The following is a 16403-nucleotide window of genomic DNA, read 5'->3' as shown; positions in this document are numbered from 1 at the left end:
GAAACGTCCCCCAGCCAGTACATGTCCAGGCCCGTCTTAACGTTTGCCAGAGACCATCTGGATGACCCAGAGGAGGATTGGGAGAATGTCACGTGGTCAGATGAGACCCAAATGGAACTCTTGGTATAAATGCCACTCACCGTGTTTGGAGGGGGAAGAATGCAGAAGAACGCTAACCATTACAGACCTCTCATCTTTTTAAGTGGGACAACTTGCAGAATCGGTGGCTGCCAAATACTATTTTGTCCCACTGTACATACATACATACGCATATGGAAGCTGTAGGTTTATTTTCATGTGTGTTTTGGCAGACGGTGAACCAGCTTGCCCATGCCCTTCACCAGGATGAGGACTTGGATGCCGGCAGCTTGGTTTGTGTCATGTGGCCTAAAGCAAAGTGTGCTCTGCTCAGGGATGATCTGGTCTTGGTGGACAGGTCAGGCATCATTTCATATTCATTTCAATTGAGCTGGTATTTGTGTTCTGTTTTTACTCTCCATACACTCAGCCTTGTGAATGTCTTGTCTAATGTTTTGATGTCTATATATTACTGCTGGGTGTCAATCAAATTTGTCTCCTAGGCACAATAAAGATACCTTTTTGAATCCTTGCGAGTATTAACAAGTTTCAGATTTAAAGTCATTGCCAATGTTCTGGTCATACAACATTCATGAGTGAAGTTTTTGACAGAATTGTGCAAGATTTTTTTCCCCCTAATATTCAAATAGAATCTTATTCATTTAAATTGAAATTAAAATTTACCTGGAGGGGCTTTACTTAATCTCCATATATTAATCATCCATTTTTAAAGGAGTCTGTGAAGAACATTGTGGACACGCAAGGACAGATGAACTCCAGGGTTCTTGGGCTTTTATGGCTTAGGAGAAGCCCCCTCTTTGTTTTTTGTCAGAGATGAGGCAGGTGCTACTTTAGGGACCCTGCATATGATAGGAGCTATTACCTGTGCGTTTGTGAAAGTTGGTTTTCTCCTTCCTAAAATGCAGTTTGCTAATTCTGCTTGTGTGCTCTTCAAGCCCGGGTATTGACGTGACCACCGAACTAGACAGCTGGATCGACAAGTTCTGCCTGGATGCTGATGTCTTTGTTCTCGTGGCAAACTCTGAGTCCACGTTGATGCAGACGGTGAGATATGTCATCTGTACTTTCTACTAAATGTGCGACTTTTAGACGTCAAACCCCTTGCCTCACCACTCACTAACAAGATCCTACAATGGTCTGCAGGACATTCACATTTGATTCCACGTTCATCATTCTTGTCACAACTCAAAATGGTTAGCCAGCGCTAGCAAACACTTCATAACAATTATAAAATCTTTACCTACCCCTACAAGGTCATATGTTAGCGAACAAATGCTGAAAATGCAGTCATGAAAGAGGCAGTAGTTGTTCACTTTCATATGATTTAACACTGAAGATTACAAAGTGCTTTAGTGAGGGAGAGTGGAAACAGCAACAACTCTGTGGGTAGAGGTTTAAATCCTGATTCCGTCCTAAAACATTTTGATCAATAAGATTTTCACTAAGAATTGTATCATCTTTTTTTCTGTGAATACATATTGCTTAGAAATATATCACGTGTAATGATCTGCAATTAAAACGAAGAGTCATTTCCAGGTTATCACTTGTTCATGTAAAATAAAACTGCATTCATTTCCGTGGCAGAGGTCTGCACTCTGTTGAACATATTTTCTAGTCACACAAAAGATGAGTCCTGAAAACCTTTACCAGCAATTGATCATTTATGTTCTGTGTCCTATTTGCTGAAATGTCTTGGCCTCTTTGATTTATCAAACTGTTGAAAACTGGCTCACATAATGTTACCATGAAAGCTGCTGTTTGAGGGAATTGCAGACACACCACTGTCACACAGCTGTAGAAATATTATTCCTTTTTAATGTAAGAACCGGGTTTTAACTTGGCATTTATTGACTTTTTTTGCATTGATAAATACATCCAGGATCCTCAGTAGTGCGATTCCCTAAATAATACCACTATAATAACACTGGACCTTCTCACAGAGCAAATTATTTATAATAAAAAAAACCCAAACACAACTAAAATGTTATTGTTCTTCGTGTATTTGAAAATTGGTGTCAACATCTTTTTGCAGGAGAAGTCCTTCTTTCACAAGGTCAATGAGCGGCTCTCCAGTCCCAACATCTTCATCCTCAATAACCGCTGGGATGCATCAGCCTCAGAACTTGAATACATGGAAGAGGTCAGTCAGGTTCACTGGGGATAGCCACGCCTGGAAACATGAATCATTTCAGAGAAGTGATTATGGACAATATGTCGAGTTTAATCCAACATACCAGTGTTGCTAATTCTTTCAGCTCAACAACTGCAGGGAAGAGTTGGAATGTAGTTTCACCCTCTGACCCATATTTAGGATGTTAGGATTCCCTTATTTCTTATAAAAGGGTGGACATGGTGACTTCCTGTCTGTATGATGCCACCTATTGCCTCCGATTTTGAAACATGAAGATCTGACTTCAGATCACGTACAAATGGTGTGTTGAGATTGTTAAATTGATGAGGTGATCAGCTTGTCTTTTCTAGAAAAGAGTTTCCTCTACAGAAGCACAGGACGCACTGGTGGTTGTACGTTGGAGTAACAATGATGGCCGTATACATCAGTCCTGGGCATCACAGTAGAAAGCTGACTGGTAACACAGTGAAAGAAAAGACAACTCTTTGCTACTGGGTATCACACACATTGCTGTTGTGTATCAGTCTTGCTGTTGTCTCACCAGAGCTGCACCACCAGCTCGTGCAGTGCTTGATGTCGCCATCATATCAGGAAGTGCCTTTTTGGCCTTCCATAATACATCTATACGTACGTAAGAACAATAATATGACATGAATGTCTGGACTTTTTTATTTCAGGCTCCAGCAGGAAGTATGAAGGTCCTTCTCTACTGTATACTCCGGTTGAGCTGCTGGGCTTAACTGTTTTAGCATGTGTAGGCGCTACTTGATCAACACAAGGGCTTTGCCTGAGACAAGCTATTTCATTTGAAAACACAGTAACTGGCTTTTTGTCAGTCTTTACAGTTGCTAGTTTTATATTGGATGCCGAGTGATAGTTGCCAACTGAACTAAACTAGACTGTGCGAGTGGGTCCTGCGTAGTTTTGTTGTCATTTATAGCTTAACTGCCCAGACACTAAAGAATGTTGTGTTGTTTTTTTTGTTTTTTTTACAGGTCCGTAGACAGCATATGGACCGCTGCACCAACTTCCTGGTGGATGAGCTGGGCGTGGTGGACCGAGCACAGGCCAGTGACCGCATCTTCTTCGTCTCTGCCAAGGAGGTACTCCAGGCTCGTGTGCAGAAAGCTCAAGGGATGCCTGAAGCAGGTGGGGATGACTGTTGGTGTGGAATTAGATATCTAGCTGCATCAAAATAAGAGGGTGAACAACAGACACTAGTTGTTATAGTAATAATAAAAATAATGATGATACTCAAAACCCTGAACTTTCATCACCAACAAAAGCATAAAGAAAACTGATGTACAAAAATTAGATCATCTTCATCAAATCTCTTCTTGTCCTGATCATAAGGTGACACCCTCCTGATAATTTGAGTGAACATTTCAACTCAAACCTATCAGCATGAAACTCCAGTTGATTACATACATTGAGACAGTTATGTTTCCTTTACAGGTTTTTTGAACCTTTGTTAACTCATCACAAGACATCTCTTCAGAATCGGCATACTTTTCTAGTCCTTACAGTCTATCCCATTCATGTTAATAAAAATAATTATAGTTGGACTTGATTACCTGTTATTGTCCTGTTTAAGGTGGAGCTCTTGCAGAGGGGTTTCAAGCCAGAATGTTTGAGTTCCAGAACTTTGAGAGGCGGTTTGAGGTAAGACGAATGTGCCGGCTCATTGGATTTGAGATTTTTTTTTTTTTTTTTAGTTTTTGATAACAGATTTGAATACTAGAATCTAATGTATGCATGAGGTCATCTATGAATTCTGGCTACTTGAATAGCTTTAATGGGTACTTGGGCTGTTAGATCAAGACATTGATGTTTGAGTATTTCTCATAAAAAGAACCTACATTTTTTTTAAACAAACACACAATTAGCTTCCCAACACAGCTCAAAATAAATGAATACAAACATCATACATACTCAGTTAGACCCCCTGAGAATGTTTTGCTTTTTAGAGCAAACTCAAATGATAAACTCAATTCCAAGACATTGCTTGCACAAAACTATCATCATTGTGGTCCATTGACTGCACAAATGATGAAATAGATTTTTGTTTTTTTCCTTCCTCCGAGCATGTTTTGGAGCATATCGTTACCATCCTCGTACTAAGTATTCAGAAACTTATTTTGAACATTTACAAATTTCCTCCGCTTAATTGTCACCTTCTTTTCCCTCCAAAAACAATTAAAAAATTTCACACAATTAACTTTTGGATGTAAAGCTTGGTCTGGCCCGGCTCATCATCTCTGCACTGACACAACACGTTAACATCGTTATTGAATGGTAAATGATTAGAGGTACGCCTGGATTAAAACAGGTCTCAGGCTGAAAAAAGCCCCTTAACTGTGATATAATCATAATATATCCCAGCCAGCTGTTTTAAATGGCATAATTTCATCTTGAGCTTGATTTCATCACTGGACTCACGCACACAAACACACCTAAACTCCTATCAAGACTCATGGGCTGTCTTTTTGCTGTGGCGTCTCTTTAGTCCTCTGTTACCCAAATTTGCAAATGGAGAGTAAAATAGAAAGAAATGGAGTACAGCAGAATAGTTGCCCTTCTGACTTCTATTGGTTTGGTTGTATATTTTTTGCCAGACTTTTGCTAAACCACTGCAGAAATTTAAATTGTTATCTACAGTATAGGTCACATGATTTTAAGTGTCTACATTTTTAGTAGTCATAAAAAAATAAGTAGAAATTTCTACTGGTCCGTATTTGACTAAACACTTTAATGTTGACGCAGCTGCATTGTAGCATAGCTCAGCTGGTGCAGGTGCATAGAGGGTTGTCCTCAATGAATGTATAATGGCATAGCAATCTGTCCTTGCAGCATGTGTGTGTGTGTGTGTGTGTGTGTGTGTGTGTGTGTGTGTGTGTGTGTGTGTGTGTGTGTGTGTGTGTGTGTGTGTGTGTGTGTGTGTGTGTGTGTGTGTGTGTGTGTGTGAGAATAATAATTCAGATGTCATCAATGAATATTGGGGGGTTGGCTGTCTGCTCGTGTGTGTAGGAGTGTATCTCTCAATCGGCGGTAAAGACCAAGTTTGAGCAGCACACAGTGAGGGCAAAGCAGATCTCAGAAGCCCTGCGGCGCATTATGGATTCAGTACACATCGCTGCACAAGAACAGAGGTGAGTTGAGTATTCGGATAAAAGAAATGGAGATTGGGTTTGAAGCAATGTTAATCATCTGCCCTTCAGGACTGTTTCTTACATGTATCAGACTGTAAACATGCTTTATCGAAAGGAAAGAGTCGAGTTACTAAAGTGGAATAGGGGTGGAAAATAAATGAAGTCAGAAAATTCTGCCAGAGACATTGATATTTGCTTCACAAATACCTGGACATTGGAGTATATGTGGAGTATGAACCATGAAAGCTTGACGGAGGAAAAATCTCTTTTGGTGTGTGTTTTACTTACTTTAATACACGTTTCTGTTGTGTCAAACCATAGCTTGTCCTCATATTTAGTCAAAATGTCTGCTGGTAAGTTTTGACATGGATTTCTCAAGTTATTGTTCATGTGTAAACATACTCTGCAGAGGATGTATGGTCATAAAAATGTTCTCAAGCATGGAAAAGTAATGAAGATGTCTTAGTAAATAATGCCTGTGAACCCTGAATATATTGAAACAATACAGTATTGGTTTTCTTTTGGTTTCCCCAAAAATTCCGGGGAGATTTGTTAACTTAAGTAACTTGCTAGAGAAGGGACATTTCCAGTGGTGTTTATGAGGATTCATGTGAGTGGCTTCATGTGATTCTCTAAACAAGAATTTGGAACTCATGATGTCAGTACTACTTGTGATACCTGAAGCTGCAGGTCTGGAGATAAGTGAGACTGTATCTCACTGCTCTCCGTCATGTCGTCAGTTTTTGTTATGAAATGTAAATCTGATTCAAACTTTAGCTGGAACATTTAGCTGAGTGTTGTCAAACCTTTATTTTCTGACAAGGTTTTAGGAAATGAAGAGCAGAAATAGAAGAGTGGCAGGAGTCACCCATGTTTTGTTTTTTTGGGCAGTTGTCACCGACAGAGATAAATATTAGACAGAGTAACAACAGCAGCAAATTGGTTTATCTCAAAAGTAAAATATATGCTCATCATGTTGAGATTTAGCGATACAGCACATGCTGGATATGATTTATCCTCTATATGCGTCCAACTTTTTACTGTTCTGGGCTGCCTGGACTGATTTTAGCCATATCTTACACATTAAATCTGGAGAATGTCAAGTCATAAATACATCATGTGTGTGTTTTATGTAGGGTTTACTGCCTTGAGACCAAAGAAGACCGCCAGGATCGATTAGAGTTTATTGACAAGCAGTTGGACCTGTTGACGATGGACTGTAAGGCCAAGATCAAGAAGATCACAGAGGAGGTGGAGAGACAGGTGAGCATCAGTATGACAGAACATATGGTGTCTGGAAATGTTTGACCGCCCCTTGACGTTTTTGGAGAATGTTCCAATTGAAATGAAGTCAACACACTGTGGATACGACAGCGACTGTTTTTGTGGCAAAGTAGAGACTCAGCAAGCTTTTCCATTTGGGAATTTCTGCAGCTTCTAATTCTGGTATTTAAGACCTACCTTCAGATTTTCAACTTTAAGTTAGGGGACTTCATGGGTGATTCTTTCCACCAAAGCTGCACATCAGTCAAAGTGGATATTATTGTGTGATTCACCCATCTCTGGTACTCAGACACAGGGGTCAACCTCACCTGTTTCATAAAGCTCACACAGTGAGTAAGCCTCCTATGACCTCACAGCAACTCCCACTTCTGCTACCAGTTGTAGCAAAGGCAAAGCATAGGGGAGTCACTCTGGCAGGGGTCCATGTGATACCAAACATGCTGACTGACCATATCAGCAAAGAACCAAGCAGCTTGTTTGTATGGCAGCCAGTATAAATGGAACTCCTTAAGAGGAACTGCCCACTGGGGAGATTCCTGGGAAACTAAAGGCATTTTAAAGTGCTGTTTTCTGTTGGCATTCCCACTGCTAATAGGAACCTCCCGAAGTGAAACGATCCGGCTAGCAGTTCATGTACAAACATCACTTACATCCTGTTGAGTCAAAGAAGGAGGAGAGTGTAGTATCATGTGAGTGGGATAGCTAAGCTAACTAACTAGCCGCTGTGACAAGTCAGGGCAAGCTGTTCATGGCCAGTCCCTACTGAAAAGTTGGAAATTCTTTTGTATCATCCTGTACACACACACCCCACATTACTGTGATGGCTGCTAGTATTGATTGTTTTTAACTTGCATGTTCCGTGTCTATTTATCATCTCTTTGTTTAAGTCTGTTTATATCTGGTTTCATACCGAGATGTACTGTATACTGTCCTATGTACCCTCTCAACAGCTGCATTAGAACGACATTATTGCTGGACTTAGCATTTTAAAACAGCCTGGTCCAAGAAAGAACTTACTTTTTAACTTGTTACCAGACAAAACTTGCCAGATGCTGAATGTACAGGTATAGAATTTAAGCTGCTCTTGTTCAGCAGTTTCATTGCGTTCTCTGCTTACGTTCAGGTGTCCAATGCAATGGCAGAGGAGATTAGGAAGCTCCACGTTCTGGTGGATGACTTCCACCTGGATTTCCACCCATCACCAGTGGTGCTCAAGGTCTACAAGAACGTAAGCATCAACACATGAATTCAGCAGAATCCTTCCTTCATAACATGAGCAGCTTCGGCAGGCATACAGTCCGCCATATAGTTAGCACCAGAAGTGAGCCCCCAGTCTAGAAAAAGCTTTCTGTTGTTTTTTGACTATTAATTTGTTGTGATTATGTGTTTTCTTTTCTAGGACCTTCATCGACACATTGAAGAGGGTCTGGGCAAGAATATGTCAGAGAGGTGCTCCACCACGATCACCGGTGCTCTTCAGGCAACACAGACTGACATGATAGGTAACACTCCTCCTGTGACCACACACACACTCTCATCTGTCTGGTGCTGACACTAAACAGGCTCCAATCACTCATGTGATACTAACACATTGCTGCTGTGTACTATGGTTTATGTAATCATGCATCCTGTCTTGGAAACGTGGGCGTGGAGCACACTTCACTGACGTTGTGGGTCATTAGGACAGCTCCTGTCATGACCTGTGTGGCATCCAGTCATCGTCACTGTCTCACTCGCTGAAATACATTTTTAAGCCATAAAGCAGGTCTGTATCATGTCACTTCACTAGCAGGATGACACGTGTTTATTTGTGTTCATCAACCCAAAAATATTTGCGATTCTACTCAGAAGAGAGAAGCAAGTGCTAATCTGTCCGTCCTGGGTGAGGGATCCCTCCTCTGTTGCTCACCCTGAGGTTTCTCAGATTTTTCCCTGTTAAAAGGGTTTTCTATGGAGTTTTTCCTCAGTCGATGTGAGGGTCTAAGGGCAGAGGATGTTGTTCTGATGCCATGTGAAGCCCTTTGAGACAAACTGTTTGTGAAAACGGGCTCTACAAATAAAATTGCCTTGCCTTGCCTAATCTCAATAGTGATATCAACAATATTTCATAATCGGAACCATGCTGGAAAACCATAGGTCTATGAATCAGAATACTGCTGAAATACAATAACTACTTTGTCAGGTCTGCCCATGAATACAATGACTTGGTCCCGACCATAGCACCACAATATCCCTTCACCTGTAAAAATCTGTCTGATGGTGTTGCTCTCTGTGTGTCCCTGCAGAGGGTCTGAAGCCCCTGCTGCCCAGCACAGCTCGAGAGCAAGTAGACAAGCTGGTTCCTCGCCAGTGCTTCAGTCTCAGTTACGACCTGGCTTGTGACAAGCTTTGCAGTGACTTCCAGGAGGACATCAGTTTCCACTTTTCCTTGGGGTGGACCATGCTGGTCAACCGCTTTCTGGGGCCCAAGAATACCCGGCGGGCCCTCATGGGTTACAATGACCAGGTAAGCCCCTCTGGAACATACAGCCATCTCTCCCAGGTCAACTTGACAGAGTTTGAGGAGTTTTGTCAGTCAAGCTTCTCCGCAGCACATTTGAAGTATCTTTAAAAGATACAGGTAAACATTATTTGTTCCTCATGAGTATGAGAATGGACTCAGAACAGAGTGGGCTTTGTGCAAGTGCGTGCTTTTTTGAACCTCTTTTTATTTTTTTTGTGGGGTTTAATCGTACAAACTCTTTGAACTACAAGAACTGGTCAGGCAGCTGAGGGCCTGACATTTCCCTGAACTAATGCTCTTTTTATGTTATGTATTCACGACACAATGCACCTCCACTTTTTCAGAACTTTTACTTCTCTGCAAATGTAACCAGAGGGGCGGGGGAAATGCCATTCATCTCTTATTTTCCACTCTTTTTCAAAACAAGCTGTGACGTAAGCATCTTAAGTAAGCTCATTTGAAATAAATTATGAAATTCATTTAGCAGGACCCCATTTGGCATATAATCTAGTCACATCTGACATTTCTTATCCATCAACATCACAGCCTCTTCCTAAAAATGTATAAGCATCTTTCAGTTTGAGATTAAGCAGAGGAGGAGCAGGTAACAAGTTTTATTTACCAATGCCCAAGAAAGAACGATGAGCTGGCTCTCGCAGAAGAAAGACTTTCAGGAAGGAACGGTCGCTCAGATTCGGGCTTCTTACAAAGACCTGTAATTCGCCATCATTGGAACAGAAGAATTATAAAGAAAAGAATCTAGTTTACATTCCACGTGAGTGCTCCATTGATTTGAAGGGTGTAGGGGGGCCAAGAATGTTTGTTTCGAATGTGAGTCTTTTTCTTCGGGTTTTGAATTTGGAGGTGAGACGGATCTTGAGGAGTTTTTCATTTCCGGGAGCCATTCAAACATATTTATAATCAGTGGGCTGGTAGGTGAAGGGACTTGATATACAGTGTCTCATCTGGCGTTTAAAACCCTTTTTTTTTTTTTTAAATACTTATTTCATTTTTTAAACACTGTCCCCTTTTCTCCCTGCAGGTTCCTCGACCCATGGCCCTGACTCCAGTCAGCACCAGCATGCCTCCTTTCCCACAAAGCTCCATGACTCAGGAAGAGCTGATGGTCTCCATGGTGACCGGACTGGCCTCCCTCACCTCCCGTACCTCCATGGGTGTCCTTGTAGTTGGCGGTGTGGTGAGATCATACACATACATAGAGCACATTTGGACAAAAGTGAATGAAGAATAAAGGCATTTGGATAAAGGTGGTATGTCAAAGAGAGAAAATAAAAACTGGAGTTCGCTGACCATGGACTTGAAAAATAGTGACACTGAAGAAACGAGGAGTCCATAATTCAAACACATTTGATCGATACGTTTAGATATCGTTTGATGTTTCTTGATTTTGCGTGGCTGCATAGGAATGTCACATTAACTATTAAGTCCATAAACACTGAGTTCTCACTTCCTGTTAAAGTCATTACCCACCAGTAGTGTGTTCAGACATGAGGAGCATAAAGCTTCGGACATAATGGCATGTTGGTGTGTGTGCAGATCTGGAAGGCGGTAGGCTGGCGTTTGATTGCTCTGTCTGTTGGTCTCTACGGGCTCCTCTATATTTACGAGCGCCTCACCTGGACCACCAGAGCTAAGGAGAGAGCCTTCAAGAGACAGTTTGTGGACTACGCCAGTGAGAAGCTGCAGCTCATCGTCAGCTACACTGGATCCAACTGCAGCCATCAAGTCCAGCAGTGAGTTTACACACACACACACACACACACACACACACACACACACACACACACACACACACACACACACACACACACAGCCTTACTGAATAACCGCCCCTTGAGTTTGTGATGCCAACTACACATTCATTGAGTATTTGTGAGTAATTCTTTGTGCTGACGCTGTCTCTGGTTGTTAGGGAGTTGGCAGGCGTGTTTGCACAGCTTTGCCAGCAGGTGGACATCACCCGTCAGAACCTGGAGGATGAGATCACTGACATGAACAGCAAGATCGAGCTGCTAGACAGCCTGCAGAGCAAAGCTAAGCTTCTGCGGTAAGAACCTCACCACACTCAGGAAACACATTTCCCATTGGGTGATGATATTTGGGCAGTGAATAAGTGGTGACGGGGCATCGTCCATGGCTTCATGTTCTCCGCTGCAGGGCTAAAGCAGTGCATGATTCATTTATAGTCACTGTCGTAAAAGATTATCAGATATGTGCGCTCACATAGCTGATATTTCTCGCACTTTTCCCACAAACTTTTTCTTGTCACTTTTAGCTTGTACTTTGATAAGGATATATCCTGATTAGAATTTGGTTATGCCCTGATATCATTATCTGCATCGACCACAAAGATTCAGTATCTGATGGGAGAATTTCTGCGTAGATGGTCAATGGCTATCTGAGGGGCCTTCTGTGCCCGTTGTCTCCACAGAGCCCTTGACCCTGATGGCTGCCTGGTGTCGAAACAGACTCCAGTGGACACAAGGCTAGGGCCGTCACCTTTTATTCGAAGTTTGATTGTTTGTTAGAAGGTGGATGGAAAAGTTCAGTTTGAACTTTAATAACCTGTTTGAATTGCCATCTTTATGAGCTCATTCCTTTGCTTTCCAGCAGAGGGTACAGGCTTGACCTGTTGCTTGCCCTTTGATACATCAGTAAAGTAAGCTGCTACTGCTGTTCTGTAATACACATTTGAGGGTGGTCGGTAGCAGAGCAGTCTGAGCCAACAATCGCAGCATCAAAAACAGTCTGAGAAGCAGTGTGTGGAAGTAGGTTCACATACTCAAATATTTGATGGAATGTTGCGGAAGTGTTCTCTGCGTAGGCAATGGCTCAGATACACGAGTCTGCATATTCAAACTGCAGTAATTAATTGATCAGTTGATTGGGGAAAAAAAATTAGCACCAGCTATTTTGATAATGTACCAATCATTTCAGTCTCTTCAAGCAAAAAATACTTGCTGATTCCAGACTGTTGAATATTAGAATGAGCTGCTTTTTAGTCATTCATGACAGAAAATGAGATTTATTCTGATGTAGGTCAATCAAGACCTGCAGATGATGATCGAGCACCAACATACCTTTGTCTTTCCATGTCTTGATGGTTGTATTGCTTCAGTGTCAAGATCATCATTTGTTGTACTTTTGGTCCTTTGTACAGAAGTGTGATTATCATCAATGTGCGTGTCTGTTTTGTGTTGCTTTAGGAACAAGGCCGGCTGGCTGGACAGTGAGCTCAACATGTTCACTCAGCAGTATCTTCACCACAGCAAGTAAAGAGGCGGTGCAGCACGACAGAAACATTTGCTCTCTAGTTGACACACCTAGTTTCAGTTTATTGAGCATTAATGCTAAATGTGCCCATCATGTAGTTCTGGCCCTGAATCTAACAGTTTATTATGATTCTTGCACATTGAAAGAACATAGTTTTCTCACTGATCTTTGCCTCGATACAGTCAGAGAACCCTGACAACAGCAAAGTTTAGTTTTGGTTGGGCATTAGATTATTCTCAGAACAGAGAGCTGAGCAGCAGTTGATGTCCCGTGGCCATCGATGCTGAATGTTTTCAACAGTCCCTTAAGCTGCGCTTCCAGTGCTTGGTACAGGCTTGGCTGGACTTGCTTTTGGTACCCAGGTGATGCTTCCTGCTACTCGTATACACACTGGCTATTGATGCTAGTGCCCATGGGTTTTAGTCTCCTTGCTTGCGCATCTGTCAGTGGGGTGCAGGGTTTGAGTCCAGTGGGGTGGCGGTGCTTACACAACGAAGGTTAGTTTAGTTTGTTCTTTTGTCAGTGGGAAAAGGGGCTTCAGTGATAGGTGGTTGTCATAGCAACAGTATGTGAAATTTGTGCAAACATTGAGGATCTCAGAATTAAAATCGGCAGAAATATCAGATAACCCGAGTGTAAAGAAGCTCCTTGCATACAGGGAGGGGAAAATGGATAGACAGTTAGTTATGGTAAAAATAAAAATGATCCTGAGATGGTGAGTTAAAGTTCTTACAGATTTAATTTGCACCATGTGTGCTATGTGGGACATTAGAAATGAACCTGTAAAGTGGGATCTGCACTCTAGCGTAGTTTGGTTCACTGTAATGATTCTCTGACCAGTTGGTTCCCCACTGTTGTCACATCATCCACGACCAAGATCTAAAACTTGAGTCTAAAGGGGTCAAGTCAAGCCGCTACCAATCACTGAAATTTGTAGTTTTTAAGTATTGAGTATAGTGAAACCCTGTATTCAGACGATGGTGATGCCTGCGTTCGGTTACTGACACCAGAGACCCAAATAATCACACTATTTATCAGAGCAGCTGCCTGATGTGGAGCCAGTTGTCCATTACATTGAATAAAGGATCAGAGATGGATACCATGATCCTTTAATCAGACAACTTGGGTCGGGCCAGACCACATTTAGTAAATCCTCAACCATGTTGTCACCAGAGGAGGAGAGACAGAGAGACAGGGGTCAGGAGAGAACATTGGGATGTCTGACTTGTGGATGGAATCACCAGAGTTGTTGGGATTTGACCACATGGACACTCAGGTTGAGAAAATTCTGGGTTGAACCACTGACCCTGGAGGGAAAAATCTCCCCCGGATGCCTATTCCTATCTTTTCTGTGAGCTGGTTCCCATCCGTCTATTTCCTGAGATGGCTTAACAAGACTTAACAAAACCCTGGGGTTAACAGGCCCCATCTGTTATTTAAAAGCATACCCATGCAGAACTGAGAAATACTGGATGTGAACCCATCTGGGAGACCAGGACCAGATCGTCACCAATCGCTGCTACGAACACCTCGACTCCAGAGCAGACCTTTGTTGTCTAATATGCTTGCACTGCTCTCTCACTCAATCAGCCTTCAATCTGATGTCATTTCACATGTGTAGGCGTGTTATCGTGCATATATATTTAACCACAGGACAAGTGCCATGCAGAGGAGTCCACATGACAGTGTCTTATGCTAGTGGGATGTTGCATTGAACTAAAGGTAGAACGACCTTATCCCTGCTAGTCTGAGCGGGTAGTGATGGAGGCTATCAACATCTCTTTGACAAGCGACAGGTGAGGTCAGCTCAGAGAGAACTCAGTACTTCTACCCGTGTTTAAGGTTGATGGCACGTGAACCAGATGATTCCGGTTCAAGGAGCTCCGACTTCAACGTTCAGTGTATTTCCCACGTGGTACACTGAGAGGAAACTTCCTGATTTTGTGGCCATAATATAAACTTGTGGGGAACGGTGATATGCTGCTCCCATTGAATTAGTAGTGAAGAGTGAATTTAAAATTTAGCCGTTGCATACAGAGGACACGTCAATGTTAGGATTTAGACTATTGGGTAATGTGTGCTTTTAGTCATTGCTCTATTAGTACCCGAAATCTTTGAATTCCTTCACATTAGGGCGTGTCTGGGAAGTCACCTGATAAACAGCACAGATGTACATGTCTCCGTCTTTAAATGTCAGTCGAAAAAACATCAGATATGAAATTCCGTAGTTCGTCCAGTGAACACGGACAAGTATTTTTGATATGGTCAACCTCCTGTTCTACACATACTCTGACCGTTACTATCAATGTATTCTCATCTGAACTCGTTGAACTTGACAGTTACGTTTGATGTTCCCAGCAAAATGGGTTGAGTTTTCCAAAACAGCAGGCTAGGAGAAAATCTTCGCAAATTTATTTTCATCTTTTCTGTATTGACATTCTTCACACACTCTCCAACATCAAAACTTATGTCGAGTGGCTCTGCTTTCACTCATATCCAATAGTAAAGCTGAATATATTTCTAACCCCGCTTCTCAGTCGATCGGGGGTGGGGGGTGGCATTAACACTGATGATGCCTGCCTTGGTGTCTTGTTTATCGTCACTATTCAGAACACTTGCGTGTAGTAACACTATGGTTTGTGGGCGTGCTCTTGTCCTCGCTCCCTCCCTCTCTCTTGGCCTCTGTCACTATTCCTCCTCTATTATGATTTTATGAGATGGGGAAGTGGCCAGAAATTAATTTTTAATTTAAATTTAATACGTATTTATAAAATGTACTAATTTGCCTTTCAACTGAAAGAGGAAAGTGCCGAAAGGGAACGAGCCACATTGGAGTACACAATTATGTGCCTGCTTGTGTGTACTATATATCTATATTGTTGCGGCGGAAGGGGCCACGCTGTCAAATGAAACCAAACACTGTGTGTTCCCTACGGAGCAGGACGGCTATGAACAACACTTCCTTTAAAGAGAAAATATGCACTTTATCAATTTTCTGTTTTGTTTTGTTTTTTTCCTTGATGATGATGTTTTTCCTAAAGATGTAATGGTTGGCGTCAGGAAGCCAGCAGCATGTGGTGACTGTTGTCGTTTGTTGTCCTGTTCAAATGTTCAGCTATATGCATGTGTAAAAATAAAGGTGACATAGTGCTTGAAACCATCATCTGTTTAATTCCCAGCCAATACTGAGCACATGTCTGCAGAGGATGTGTCATAACACCGGTTTGGAATCACAGCCTTGATGAACAGACCCAAAAATCTTCAAGCTGTTGAAGTCCGAACCACTGCTGAATCTCTTGAAGGGCCGCAACTGCCTGAGAGAAGATGGCTCGTGGCCTACATCCCTACAGAGGTCGTGACTTGACTTCTGCCCCCCCAGTGTAGAAATGGACTTCAGGGGGAAAACTGTGGGCAGGCCCCCGCCTGATCAACCTGATACAGACGTAGAAGCAAACTACATCAACAGAATTTACCTGCTAGCCCACTTAATGTTGGGACGGCCATTTTATAGGTTACACGCTCCCTAAATTATTAGTAGCCTACTGTGAAACAGATGTACTACTGACAGTCACTGTGTCCCCCCCTCCACTTCAAGTGGGTCCGTCTGTGTGATGCCAGAGATCAAGTGGAAAGTAAATTGGAGTCACGGTTGTTGAGTTTTTGAAATGGATAATAAAAGTGGCACCAAAAAAAAAAAAAACAAGGAAAAAAATCTGTCGCGACAAGTGTTGCCATTTTTTTGCTGACTCGTTCATTTTACCTTCATAATGTGCAGCAGCACTTACCGCTTTTTAAAGGTCTCAGTCTCAACTCAGCCGCAGTTGTAGTTTCTGATTTTCTGTCAAGCTCACAGCCGTGGTGATACTGCCTGTGCATTATTTGATTGCATATCAAACAATTAGCAACCAATAACTTGACTGGTTACTTGTGAACACCTCGAGAA

The 16403-nt window shown here is 42.2% G+C and overlaps 1 protein-coding gene across 1 annotated transcript in view; it reads left to right on the top strand.

Annotated features, from left to right (window-relative positions):
• Nucleotides 1–15617, top strand: part of mfn2 (mitofusin 2) — a 21978-nt gene extending 6361 nt beyond the window's left edge. Inside the window, exons 5-18 of the mRNA XM_086213891.1 lie at nucleotides 312–436; nucleotides 1035–1143; nucleotides 2132–2239; nucleotides 3226–3379; nucleotides 3825–3892; nucleotides 5258–5379; nucleotides 6516–6642; nucleotides 7787–7891; nucleotides 8063–8165; nucleotides 8949–9169; nucleotides 10209–10364; nucleotides 10724–10920; nucleotides 11100–11234; nucleotides 12394–15617. Coding sequence (XP_086070017.1) covers nucleotides 312–436; nucleotides 1035–1143; nucleotides 2132–2239; nucleotides 3226–3379; nucleotides 3825–3892; nucleotides 5258–5379; nucleotides 6516–6642; nucleotides 7787–7891; nucleotides 8063–8165; nucleotides 8949–9169; nucleotides 10209–10364; nucleotides 10724–10920; nucleotides 11100–11234; nucleotides 12394–12463 — 1800 coding nt within the window. The 3' untranslated portion in view covers nucleotides 12464–15617. The remainder of the gene's footprint in view (nucleotides 1–311; nucleotides 437–1034; nucleotides 1144–2131; nucleotides 2240–3225; nucleotides 3380–3824; nucleotides 3893–5257; nucleotides 5380–6515; nucleotides 6643–7786; nucleotides 7892–8062; nucleotides 8166–8948; nucleotides 9170–10208; nucleotides 10365–10723; nucleotides 10921–11099; nucleotides 11235–12393) is intronic.
• The last annotated feature ends 786 nt before the right edge of the window (nucleotides 15618–16403 follow it).

The sequence above is a fragment of the Aulostomus chinensis genome, chromosome 9 (assembly GCF_037954235.1).
Source record: "Aulostomus chinensis isolate RoL2024-O1b breed Wild chromosome 9, RoL_Achi_v1.0, whole genome shotgun sequence".
NCBI lineage: Eukaryota > Metazoa > Chordata > Actinopteri > Syngnathiformes > Aulostomidae > Aulostomus > Aulostomus chinensis.
This window is presented reverse-complemented; position numbering and strand designations above follow the sequence as displayed.